The sequence below is a fragment of the Genypterus blacodes genome, unplaced genomic scaffold (assembly GCF_046128005.1).
Source record: "Genypterus blacodes isolate CSIRO-AG114 ecotype Tasmania unplaced genomic scaffold, CSIRO-AGI_Gbla_v1 ptg000105l_1, whole genome shotgun sequence".
Classification (NCBI taxonomy): Eukaryota; Metazoa; Chordata; class Actinopteri; order Ophidiiformes; family Ophidiidae; genus Genypterus; species Genypterus blacodes.
The window spans coordinates 3,121,121-3,134,539 of NW_027466909.1; the positions used below are offsets into that span (position 1 = coordinate 3,121,121).

At 46.2% G+C, this 13,419-nt stretch overlaps 1 protein-coding gene across 1 annotated transcript; it reads left to right on the plus strand.

Annotated features, from left to right (window-relative positions):
- The first annotated feature begins 33 nt into the window (after positions 1–33).
- On the plus strand, positions 34–10,459 carry LOC143008571 (actin-related protein 2). Its single transcript, XM_076160389.1, has 9 exons — positions 34–176; positions 2,131–2,241; positions 4,024–4,239; positions 4,652–4,724; positions 5,139–5,275; positions 5,649–5,798; positions 7,387–7,532; positions 7,762–7,894; positions 8,657–10,459. The coding sequence occupies exons 1-9, from the start codon at positions 129–131 to the stop codon at positions 8,825–8,827; spliced, it is 1,185 nt and encodes a 394-aa protein (XP_076016504.1). The 5' UTR covers positions 34–128; the 3' UTR covers positions 8,828–10,459.
- Positions 10,460–13,419: the final 2,960 nt, after the last annotated feature.

A 13,419-nucleotide genomic window follows, 5' to 3' on the forward strand; every position in this document is an offset into this window, starting at 1 on the left:
AAAAACACTCCTCCATACCCCGGATGAGCACCGGTCCCCTCCCTTCCTCCTGGCCGGGCTGGTGTGTCTTCCTTCCGGCTTGCTGAAGAAAGTTGAGGGAGGTTCAGCGGCAACTGGGCTTGAACAAAATGGACAGCCAGGGAAGGAAAGTGGTGGTTTGTGACAACGGAACCGGGGTACGTCCACCGCTTTGATATGGGTTGTAATCAGTGCGAAGCTTGTTTCGGCTCCGGCTTTGCAGAATCGTATTGTCGAACCGTTTTGCTGAAACAGGAAGTGCAGCTGCTGTGCTGTCACTTCAGCTAGCTAGCGATGGGTGGGCAGCTAGTTAGCATGTTAGCTTGCTAATTCTCATTCATCCAGAGCCGACTAGGAAACGGCCCGTGGTGTCCCCGATAAACGCCCGGATAGAGACAGAGAGCGAAACCGCAGCTTGCCGAGCGTCGTAAACATCCACCGACGTAGACAAATAGCGGTTAAAACAATTTTCCACCCGACAGCTACCAAGCTATGGGAGCTAGCTTCGGTAGCTAGCATTCCAACAGCTGGCTGTCTCGTTTGCTCATTAGGCAGTCACACAGCTGCGTCAGGCTCCATTCATCACTCTAACCAGCGACGCGTTGCTCTTCACGCATAGCAACTCTTTGTTTCTTATCAAACTCGTATTCAGCGGCGGATTAGCTTTATTTTAGCCTCCTACCCTAAGCTAGGCCAAGCTAGGTTTACTGAGGATCCACCTACAGTTTACGTTTTCCTGTGCGGCGGCTAGCCACACCTGCCCTGGTAGAAATGTCAGCACACCGTCACGAAAATAAAACTAAAGGCGTTAGTGGAGGCGCCATAGCGGCCACAACAGCAGCAGCAGAGCTCCGGTACCGGCGAATTAAGTGGGAAGCGGCCATTATTAATCACATTCAGTCCAACTGTAAGAATTCTGGTCTGGTTCGAAGGAGTTTGGGCCTCGGGAAAGCACTCTCCGCTAGTTTAACGTTTGTTAATGCGTCAAAGATAAGAGTTTGGATGGCGGGGGAGTGTTACCACCTTCCACCGGCCCAAACTTGGTCACGTCCGGGCTGTTGTTCGGGTGTTTATGGTGGTCGTCGTCTCTCAAAGTATCTTTCTGGTTTAACCACCAAACATCCTGGTGGAGTTACCAAGATGCCTGACCCAGCAGTTGTCCTCACTCTCTCCCTCACACACACACACACACACACACACACACACACACACACACACACACACACACACACACACAGTCATTTGCTGTGTGTTTATATTTGGGATTTGCTCATGCAGCATTAACCTCCTGTGTGAGAGTATGAGCTTCCTGTCTCAGACTTGTTAGCAGTCAGACAGGATGTTGGCTCAGCATGCTGGTGACTATTACAGCTTCTTTCTTTTTTAGATGCAACTCAAAATCAGGCCGTGTCGGGGGTTTGAAATGACAAGCTAAGAGGAAGTGAGAACAAGTGTGAACCACAGCCATATATCACTGACACATTCTCTCAGCCCCAGGTCCTTCATACGCTCCATTTCAGACTAAACCCCACTGCAGCAGAGACTAGTTGAGTTCTGAGTGTCGACCAAAGCACCTGTGAGTTGTACAAAATGGAGTTACCAGGCCAACATGCATTAGAATGCGCTTGCTGGCAGCTAGTCACGGTTGTGGCTTCCTCCTTGTTCAACACAGCTTGCCTAATTTCACCCCTTGAACTTTCAGGGTCAGAACTAATCAGTCATCCCTCATTGACACTCGTGATTTTGTTAATTCTCTGTATTTTCCTGGTTTTAGTGAGCCAGCTGACAGCCCTGACATTTTGTCCTATTATGGATGTCATGTTCCTAAATTCAAAACCCTTTTTTGCTGCCTTGGTCTGAAAATGTGTTAATTTTTTCATTTTTTGGTTGAAGTAACAAACTGGTTTTCTAGGCTCTAGTTGCCCGGGCTGCTTGCAGAAGCGACACACTCTGGCATTCATCCGGCTCGTCACAGTGTAGCGTTGTTTGGCTTTTTCAGTCGCCAAGGAAATGATTGTGATTTGAACAGTTTGCCTCCTCTGCAGCTAAATGCATCTCCACTGTGCCGCCCCTTTTGATTCAATCCGCTCGTCTCTCTCTTTTGTTTTGCAGTTTGTCAAGTGCGGCTATGCAGGCTCCAACTTCCCCGAGCACATCTTCCCTGCACTGGTGGGGAGGCCCATCATCCGCTCCACCGCCAAAGTGGGGAACATAGAGATCAAGGTACAGTACTGGATGGGCCGCCTGACGTTTCCTGACATGTGGAGGTCCTGGGTCACAAGCAAACCTTTTTTCCCTGGCATGATTCTACCTTTACCTCTCTCCTATACGTTTCCCCTCCCCCCCAACTCTTCTTAATTCATTTGTTTTATCTACCTTCCTCTTCCTCCATGTTTGTTCCCCCCGGTGAAGTAGAATGCCCAGAAGATGGTAAGTGCAGGTTGGTGTGTGTGCCTCCTGTTCTTGCCTGCTACTACAGAGAGTTCTGCCATGTTTACACCTCAATTGGAAATGAGCTGTTTTGTTTCAAATGTTTTTGCCTTTTGTTGGCTTGTTTTCTCTCATAAACTCACATAATGGTTTAGGTGTTCTGCATCCCTATTAAATGAGTGATTTTTGGGTGTTGAGGTCTTGCAGAGAAGCAGGTGGATATGCGCTACCTTCAAACTAATGGACTCGCTCCCTCCAGGCTGAAACTGTTGCAGTAATGGCCGTGATGAATCATAGGCCAGCTGTTATTGATGGAGTGCTAAAATAGGTTTTGGACCAGTTCCACCCTGCAAGTCTCTGTTCTGCTGGTGCATCCTGACTGCTGATCCTTCTCAATTCTTCTCTTCCTTTCAGCTAAATAATATGCAGGCAGTGTTTGGCGCAAAGTGGCTAATATTTGGCAGCTGTTTGGGTCCCTGAGCTTTTTACCATCGCAGGCATGGAGACATGGACTTGTAAAAGCAAAATCCAGCTTCAGAGCTTTTCCATCACTGCTTGAATGTTTCACCTTTCCAAATGTGGAGGAAGTATCCCCACACAATGGCAGACAGCTGAAAGTTTTAGATGAAAGGACGTATGCGTTTCCTTTTTTCTTTTAAATTGATCCCATATGGAGGCGATGCCAGTGACTGGTACTTTGTTAATGCCAAAGAACACAGGATGAACCCATAAAATGGCCGCCTTCAGCAGCCTTTTGATGTCTCCGAGTGGAACATGAGCTGCTTGGCTGTGGGCTCTAACACTGAACTAACCAAATGTTTGACATAGCCAGGCTGCCTTGCATGCAGCTAGTGGAGTGGTGCAAGAATGACTGGTTCATCTAGGTGGAGGTAAACACAGAGTGTATATGCATGGGACTGACTGTCTTGTGCATGTTGAGTAATGGAGCTTTGAAGCAGCGTGCAGCTTGGGAAGTGAGAACTTGAACTAATCTGTCTTTATCTTGGTGAATGAGGTTAACCACCCAGTTACTCTGCTTTGATGCGATGAGCAGGCCAAAATGTCAATCTGAACTCTGAAATGAGTGGTTTTGTTCACTGAGGCTTGTGTGTGTGCCAGTGCTTTGTTATGATGACTGGAGCCGGGTCGCACCATTCTACACTCGGCACCATCTGCACTGCAATACCAAATAATGATAATGGCTCTACCTTTTATTGCTGCGTATTAAAATAGAGCAGCATAGATATTTTTGGCACCAGGACAAATCAAGGGCATTTGATGTTTCAGAAGGTTGAGTGGAGACAATGAAAGACAGAAAGCAGTTATCAGTTTTTGATATTTGGTTTTGAATCGACGATCTGTGGCTTGATTGTGTTAAAATTTCACAAAGTGCATTCTTGTAACGTAGGAAACTACTAAATATGTGTTGTTTTACTAAAACCTATGATTCAGTGCTCTAACTCTGCTCCCAGCAACTCTGAATCTCATCTGGAAATACCAGAAGTGGAGATGTCGTACCTGCAACCATTGTTTAGTGTGTATTCACCTGTGACCTTTTGACCTCCTCCCCTCCAGGACCTGATGGTGGGTGACGAGGCCAGCGAGCTGCGCTCCATGCTCGAGGTCAACTACCCCATGGAAAACGGGATCGTCAGGAACTGGGACGACATGAAGCACCTGTGGGACTACACCTTCGGCCCGGAGAAGCTCAACATCGACTCACGCAACTGCAAGATTCTGCTGACCGAGCCGCCCATGAACCCCACCAAGAACCGCGAGAAGATCATCGAGGTGTGTTGACGACGCAGATATGTTTTTCTGTGTGAGGACGGAGGGGTAAAGAGTCTTTTGTAAGGTTGTAAGGAATTGATTGTTTTCCTGTCAGCTGTAAAGACGATGTCGCCCGTTCACCACAATGTTCTAGTTTTCAATGCAAAACCACTGAGCAGCAAGGTGGTCAATAAGCTCAATAAGACTGAAGATGAGCTGCATCATCATATGGACAATTCCAGGAAAAAAATCTCACGCACGGCCCACATTGTTTTCTTTAATTAAACCTGCAAATTTATGTGGCGTGGTGTGGGAGGGGTTGAAGTCAACAGTATATCGTGCTTCCTCGCCTGCTTTTATTTTCTTTAACAAGCCCGTTATTGGTCTGCTTTCCATTTCATGTGGTTTTCCTTCTCTCTCTCCCTCTCTGCAGGTGATGTTTGAGACCTACCAGTTTTCAGGAGTCTACATTGCCATCCAGGCTGTGCTCACGCTGTATGCTCAAGGTAAGGAGACGGACAGGAGGGTGAGGCCGGGCCGCAAACCCGATCCAGCAGTTCGCCCACAAATCAGAACTGATATCAAAGACGAAAGCAGCCGCAGTGATTTAAAACTGAAATTGACAAGTTGCAAAGGTTTTCTAAGCAGAGTAAAAACACACAGTCTGTCACCCGTGCTGTGTTGTTGCCTCTGAGTTAATTACTGTCCAGTGGGGCAGACATTAAGAGGTAATTGTTGCATTAGACATGTTATCTTCACAGGTTTTGTGTTTACACAGCCGACAAGGCGAACATTCAGCAGCCCAAAGCACACAATGGAGAGGTGTCTGACACCGACACACCTCAGCTCAGCAGAACTGTAGATTATTAACTTTTGTGTGTGTGTGTGTGTGTGTGTGTGTGTGTGTGTGTGTGTTCTAGGTCTTCTGACTGGTGTGGTGGTGGACTCGGGTGACGGCGTAACACATATCTGTCCAGTATACGAGGGCTTCAGTCTGCCCCATCTGACGCGGCGCCTGGACATCGCAGGCAGAGACATCACCCGCTACCTCATCAAGGTACCCAGGCAAAGAGACACACAAGCACCAGCTGAAACGTAAACATGTTGTGAATGAAAGGAGGTGAATCTCCTTCTGCATAACTAAAGCATCATCATATTCATTGCTACATAAATAGTGGAATCCGGATATCAAGGGAACGTAATGTTTTAATGCAAAAGTAATAAAGTTAAAGGATCATGGTGGAGAACTTGACCTCCAGCAAGGTGCTCGTCACAAGAGGAAGTAAGATGTTTTATAAAAAGATTGGCATTTTGATAAGCAACAGCATGACAGACACCACTGGGGTGTGGCAGCGTGCACTCATCCCTCAGGTCTCAGGTCTTCACAGGCTTTACACCCCTAACCTTTGACCCCTGTCTTCCCCCCGCAGTTGTTGTTGTTGAGGGGTTACGCCTTCAACCACTCCGCAGACTTCGAGACGGTGCGCATGATGAAGGAGAAGCTCTGCTACGTGGGGTACAACATCGAGCAGGAGCAGAAGCTGGCGCTGGAGACCACCGTGCTGGTCGAGTCATACACGGTACTCACACACACTCACACACACTCACACACGTACACTCACCCTCACACAAACAGAGGAAATTAAACACCACAGAAAGCAATGTGTAACAGTGGTGCTGCCCCCGTGTGGACATTTCTCTCCTCCTTTACACTCGGCATGTTGTGTCTGCAGGTGAGTCGTTCTGTGTCGCTGTACTTTAGTTACACGGTCGTTTTGGGAGATGTAGAACTCTGTGTTTGAGCGTCTGAGACCAGGCTTCTCCAGGTTTCGTCTGTGGAGCCAGCGGTCGTTTTGGCGTTTATATTTTTGTCTTTAGTGCCGTGTCAGCCCCACAGCTCTTTTACAAGGATTCCTTTCGCTCGCTGTTCCGAAGCTGGAAAAACAGGCTTTTAAAACGAGAAATGTCTTCTTTCAACAAATAAATGAACCGAAACGCCTGAAATGAACTCAAGAGGCAGGAGATAATAAGGTTGGATCTTTGGGTCAATGTCCATATACAATGTTCAAGGCAAAGGCAAGAAAAAATGCAGCTTGCGAAACAAATGTGCAGCGACTTCTATATCAAACATGTTATTCATTTACTCTTCAATGGCTTAAGCAGATGTTTTTAGTTTGGAAAAAATGTAGAATAGCAAGTATTTCCGGCCTTCAGGAGATTCTCATTTTTATTTTGTAGCTTTAATGTAAAGTGAGGATGGTTCTTATACACACCACATGCACGGAAGTTTCACATTCGGTCTTGAAACGGCATCATCGTAGAGCGACGCTCTCCTGAAGGGCTCTGTTAGTCAGAAGTGGCAGTATTTTAAAGTAATACAAACTGATGGGGAAACTGAATCTGTTTGTGCGCCGTGCTAAGTGGACTACCACATGCCCCACGCCGGCCCTGTTGGCTGCGTGCGGAGCGGGCAGGGCTGCTGACTAACTGTTTTCTCTGGGACTCAAACATATGGGGGAGCGGCGCGCCTTCACCGGGGGCTTGCTTTTCTTTCCAAGGCCCTTTTTCCCTGCAGAGGGAACCACAGAACCTAAACACGGGACTGTGCCCCTGCATGCCTTGCCGAGCACATGTTGAGTCTCACTGCAAACTGTGACCGTGTGTGTTTGGGCGAGAGTAGGCGTGTGTGTGAATGCGAGTGTGTAGGTGTGTGAATGTGTACGTGTAAGTATGGTTTTGTCTGGCGAAACAAGGAGGGCAATGTGACTGTGGCCGAAGCCCCTGAACTGTGTGTTACATCATTTCCTGTGTAGCCACTTTGTGGCGGTGGCTGGGCTCCACTTCCTCCCACTGGCCTCGGCTGAATGAAGCCTTTTTATAGTCGCACACATTGACTCCACTCACTGTGGAGCCAACACTGTACGGGCAGTAATGTGTCCTACAATATCATCACAACCTTGGAAGACTTTATTTTTAAATGGGCCATTTTGAGAAGCGTTTTGAGAGTTTCTTGACTGTATCTAGGGAATAGTATCATAATCTTCTATCCTTGCTGTCATTAACCCCATCCTTTAACGCTGTCTGCTTGGTAACACCTCACATGTTCGCCCAAATCATGGGTGCGTCTCCCCTTTTTTTAACTCATCCCTCTGTCCTTCACATCTCCAGCTGCCTGACGGCCGAGTGATCAAGGTGGGAGGGGAGCGGTTTGAGGCCCCAGAGGCCCTGTTCCAACCGCACCTCATTAACGTAGAGGGCGTCGGTGTGGCTGAGCTGCTCTTCAACACCATCCATGCAGCTGACATAGACACCAGGTGAACACACACACACACACACACACACACACACACACACACACACACACACACACACACACACACACACACACACACACACACACACGCGCACAAGCTCCACTATTAACGACTCGATACATCTGTAGATCTCCTATTCAGATGTGAGACGTTTGCTCACCATTCTTGACACGATGTACTGGCAATGACTCATTCTCCCTGTGTGTGTGTGTGTGTGTGTGTCCGACAGGCCTGAGTTCTACAAACACATTGTGTTATCGGGAGGCTCCACCATGTACCCCGGCCTGCCGTCTCGGCTGGAGAGGGAACTCAAACAGCTGTACCTGGAGCGCGTGCTTAAGGGAGATGTGGAAAAGCTTTCGGTAAGATCCACCCTCAACTCTGTGTATAATTAAGCTGTGAGCATTTAGAGAAGAGAGTAAGGAAGGACTCCTGACTGTTCTCTCACTAAGTACCAGAACAGATGTGAGACAGACAGCTTACCTGACAGTCTCTCCTTTGTCCTGACGATGTCTCACTCACCTGCAGCTATGTTTCTCCTAAACACATACAAGGGGTTTAGTGGCTGTGTGATGATTAATGCCGTGACTCAGACTGGCGCAGTTTACACTCATTACCACCAGGTGAGGCTAGAAGTTCACAAACACTTCTGTTAATATTCTGAATCAACAGAAGGCATTCCTGCCAAAGCATTCATCGGTACATTAGTATTCTTTGATTACACGCAAAGTATTCAGTAAATAAATGACTAAATGTGACTCATAACAGTAATAGTCATCATGTGGCCCAAACTACACCAAGCCTCTGTCCTCTGAAATGGATAAATGAAATATGGATGTATCTTAAATATCCTTGTAGCCAAAAACAACTTTGACTCTAGAATTATTTCAAATTCACCTTCATAAAGCTGCTCATACAGACACCTGGTATCATGTTTTGAATGATTTTGGAATCATTTCCCCAGTTTCCTCCTGTGCTGAACGTCTTTCATGGGCTGTGGTTTTGACCGTCACCCTAAACGTGAATTCTGATGTAACATGGGTGTCTGAGGGGTGTGAGCTCACCTGTGCGGGATTCAGTTACACGACGCCTTTCCTTTGTGTTTCCCCTCTCCCGTCATTTAGAAATTCAAGATCCGCATCGAAGACCCTCCCAGGCGAAAGCACATGGTGTTCCTGGGCGGAGCCGTGCTGGCCGACATCATGAAGGACAAGGACAACTTCTGGCTGACCCGTGAGGAGTACCAGGAGAAGGGCGTCCGCGTGCTGGAAAAACTCGGAGTCACTGTCAGATAAAGGACGGATAGACTCCACACACACACACACATACACACACACTTACACGCACACACTCACACACACAGTTCCCACTTCACCCCCATCGCAGATTATATGTATCTATTTATCCCTCTTCCGTTCTCTTTTTGGCTCTTGATGCTCGGCAAACATCAGAGGGAATCACACAGTCACTTCCCCTCTCTCCTCTTGCTCTTTTATTTAGTCCTCTCTGCCTCTCCTCTCTCCTGGTTTAGGACGAGGTCGCACATTCCAACAAAACAAATCACCGTATTTGCAGGCTACATCAACCCTTCCCTCTTCTTTTTAACAAGGAAGAGAAGGGGGCCAATGTGGCCTTGCCGATGTATTTTCAGGTCTGATTTTCATTTGCGTATCGGCGGTTAAAATAAAAACTAAAACCAGGGCGGGAAGCTCGACACCGGCCGGGAATTAAACCCCCGCACGTTTACAAGCCACGCAGGATTCTTCCTTAATTATGGTTGCAGAAGATCGCGGCGAGTAAAAAAAACGGCGTTAAAAAACCCAGCAGCCACTGTGCGGTTCAGCGAGGAGTGTGTGTGTGTGTGTGTGCGTGTGCGTGTGCGTGTGCGTGCGCGTGCGTGCGCGTATGTGTGTGTGTGTGTTAAGCTTCCCGCTCTGGTTCGGCCTGCGTGAGGGGATAAGTCGAGTTCGCAAGCAAGTCTGTCATTTCACAATCAGTATCAACTACAGCCACGGCCGCTTTCAGCACCTGCACCCGTACAGTGACGACTGATAGTTTTTTATAAACGACATCATAGCTCTTCTTCACCGGGAGAGGGATTTCTTCTAAGTTTTATTTTTTATTTTTTGCTTTTCCCTTTTGTTGGATGTATGAGTTCAATTTATATCTTTAATTTGATTTTTTTTTTTTTTTACTTTTTCCTTGCTGTGCATTACTACCATTGTAAATGGAGTACATCGTGGTAACAGAAGTTCCTCCAAGTTTTATGAAGAATCGAAGGTGACTTACAAAGGGACAGTATACAGGTTGCGCCCTTTCCACATCTGTTGTGTGACGGTACTTTGGGTAGGGGGGGGTTTGGCGAGGCAGGTTTAGGTTGAGTGGTCGTTTCCAAATTAGCGCCTCATCTCACACATACACACACACACACATACAGCTCTGCCTCGACCGCCTCCGCCGGTGGTAAGCGAACGGATGGAAGTAGCCGTGGCAATACTACGTACTGAGGCGACGCCACAGTACCTCGGCTATCGCTTTTGTCTCCTTCAGATCTACCAAAGTACGGAGGCGGTCGCAGGTTCGGCCATGAGCTTAATTCCAAACCGGGCGCAAGAGCATCACAACACGGCGGGGCGGGGTCGGGGGAATAAGACGGTATTCTATTGGCGCTGAGGTGACGTTCAAGCTCTCTCGTTTTTCACACCCAAAACGGTTGACATAATGTATACTGGAGGCACTTCTATTTTGAGTATGATAAATGTGTATATTCTCTTTCCATGAGCATCTATCCAGTGCCAAGTGCAGTTAATGTTAACTGGATGTCTTCTTTTAATGTCCTCTTTTTTGTCACTTTTGTTTTTATTTTCCTGTATTGTTCATAGCATAACTGCCTAACGCTGATTTAAATAAAGAAAAGTGATTTATAAGGTGTGGGGAGTAAATAAGTGTTTGTAGTTTATCTTCTTGTTGATCTGGTTTCAGATGTTCACACTGTGGGAATCTGGTGTCACACTGGGATCGTCTTGTCTTTTCAAAATGAAACACTTCCCGTAGCTGCTTAGTATTCATTTCTTGTCGATATTGCTTTTGTAGACATGTGGAGGAGAGACGAGTTTGTAGCTAAGCAGGCGCACAGAGGGAACAACAGAGGTGAGGATGAACCCAGAGAAGCCAGGAGGAGGAAGAGGAAATGGAACAGTGGCAGAGGACTGGCGCCACCGGAGGAAGAGGCTCTCTTTCCGTGCCTGAAATAAAGATCTCGCACAGACTCTTCCGGCTTTGTTCCAATTTAATCCCGAGATTCTTGCCACTTCCCCTTGACTCACCAAACCAAAGCCAAGGCTGTTTGAAGTTTCCTCCTTGTCGGTGGAGTAACAGAAGGTACGTTTACACAATCACTGCAATTCTACTGGGATGTTTCTTTGCAAGTATGGATTTTAGATGAAAGAATAAAGCTGCCAAGTTGGAAATGCTTTATGCGTCATAATTTTACACTAAGTTTGTCAGGAAACATTTGAAATGCAACACATGTAACAGAGTATTTTTCTGTTGTGGTTTTAATTATCCTCAGGTTTGCTTTCCTGAAAGCATTGAACAGTTAGACAGACTTTCCACAGGGTGGGAGTAGAGAGAGGCATTCCTCACCAGTTCATGCACATCTTAACCCAAACTCATCCAGAGGTTATGAACTCGGCTCTATCCTGAACTGGGAACACTCAGGATACTTATCCGGCTCCCTTGGCGATGAACTTTTTAGAACGATCCCAGCCTGACGCCGTTTCTCAGGGAAATCGGGCCTAATTCGACATTGTGCAACTAATGCTCAAAATAGATCACACAGAAAGCAAAGACCTTCAAATTTGTAGAAATGAGACGGCGATGCAGGAGCGGCCAACCCCGGTTCTTTAAAATGCACAGGAAGTGAGCGCCGGTGGTGTGTGCATCCAGAGAGGGGCCACACTGACCCCATTACACCAGCAGATATCTTAAATGTTTGCACATGTGGACTGTGATGCTGTTTGCAGCCATAGAGCTGCTTAGCAGGCCCCTAAAGCCCTCGGGGACCTTCCTTTTTCTTCTTTTCTCTCTCCTTCCCCCTCTTCTCGTGCTCCATCATTATCGCCCACATGCTTTTCCAGAGACATCCTGAGTGAAACAGCTCGACGTCCTCGATGGCTATCACATGTTCCTGCTGAGGAGGGAGGCGGTGAGGGAAACGCATATTACAGAGAATGAACCGGGTCTGCAAGAGGCTTTCTTCTTTGAGCTTACCTTACTTCATTTACATCTGGATGAAGAGTTTGGCTGTTTTTAGACATAATGAGCAACTTTAAGTCTGACTAACTGGAGCTTCAAATGCACTCATAATTATAATGTAATTCTGTTGCAGCCCCTTTATGGTGAAAAGTGGTGAAATTGGTCAAACTGATAGGGTTTAGTCCAAATAGACATGCAAGTAATTTTGAGCTCCTCCCCTCAAGGCCTCTACTTCCAACATTAGGTCAAAGTTCAAGGTACATTCTTTTGGTGTAGAAACAAGTTAAATCGTTTTTTTGCAACTCTCACAAATTATGTCAAATGTTCCCGAAACTTGGGTTAAACCATTTGAACACCAAGCCACACAATAGTTACTCGTTGGATTTTTGACTTTCAAAAGCAATTTCTGTACTCAATGTAAACGGACAACAAAGATACGAAACAGGAAGTAAGGCCTTACCTCAAGAACAGCTGGGGGAATTGTAATGAAATTTGGTCTTCATTTAAGATCGCGTGATGAGGAAGAGACTAAATGTTTTTATTGTACCACCAGGTGGCGCAATAATAAGGAAAATTATAAAAGTCACAAGTCTCTTACAGCTTGACCCTAAAGTCAGTTTTTCCCCCTTGGAGCATCCTGAGGTCAGTGGATGCACGAGGTTATGCAACATTGCATGTTGGTCATTTTGAATTTGAAGGAATACTATTTTTTCTCCCGTACCATTGAATACCAAACAGGAAGTGAGGCTGTATTTTGGTGATGCAATTTTTGTTTTGGCACACAACTTTAAATCCAGTAAATAGTCTCTTACCAAATCTCCACTTCATCTGCGCTTTGGATAAGAGCTCTAGGTAAACCCAGCCAATTAGCAGTTTCTTTGGCCTTGGTGAAGGTATGGCCACTTTAAGAGCCTCTCTGGTACAATGTTGTATCGTTACTATCCATTTATAGTCATCTCTTTACGTTTTCCTGCTTTTGTGTCAAGAAATGAAACGTTCTAAGTTACCTGACTGATTTGTTTCAATAGATTTTCCAAACTGGCCAGTGAGACAAACCGAAGGTTCACAGCAGAGAAGACGACGTTGGACATGAATGGACATCGTCGGTCTGGGACTCACGACTCACTCACGTGTGGTTTCATTGGGTTTTCTCATTTTATTGGAGGCGGAAGGTAAGACACACATTTCACATAGTTTTCTCACAGACCTGACCACCTTTCGGTATCTACAAAGTACTTCCTGTTCCTTCTCGAAAAAGCAAGAGCTACATCCATCGTACATGTTAGAAACAGTTATTAAAAAAAATAGAAATAAAAATGTACAACATACACTTGATATATATAATATAATTTTTGCTCTTTTTTTTTTACAGAGGTAAAAATACTAAGCGTAAAAAAATGGGTCTAATTTAATTACAGGGAGTCGTTTCTTAACTTTTCCATTTAAATACACGAGGAGATAAGAGGATGTGTTCAGGCACTTGTAAATGGCTCTGACATGTGAGGAACACACACACACACACACACACACACACACACATATACATACACATCGGACGAGACAGAGAAAAGGGATTAAACGTTAACGGGCATTTTTCTGAATCGATCCTGGGATGTTTCCCGTGAAACGT

Excerpts from the sequence above, each read along its gene's own strand:
- LOC143008571 (XM_076160389.1), top strand. The coding sequence starts at position 129 with ATGGACAGCCAGGGAAGGAAAGTGGTGGTTTGTGACAACGGAACCGGG. Across the intron at positions 5,276-5,648 it reads TCACCCGCTACCTCATCAAG|TTGTTGTTGTTGAGGGGTTA; the intron begins GTACCCAGGCAA and ends TTCCCCCCGCAG. Across the intron at positions 7,895-8,656 it reads GAGATGTGGAAAAGCTTTCG|AAATTCAAGATCCGCATCGA; the intron begins GTAAGATCCACC and ends CCCGTCATTTAG.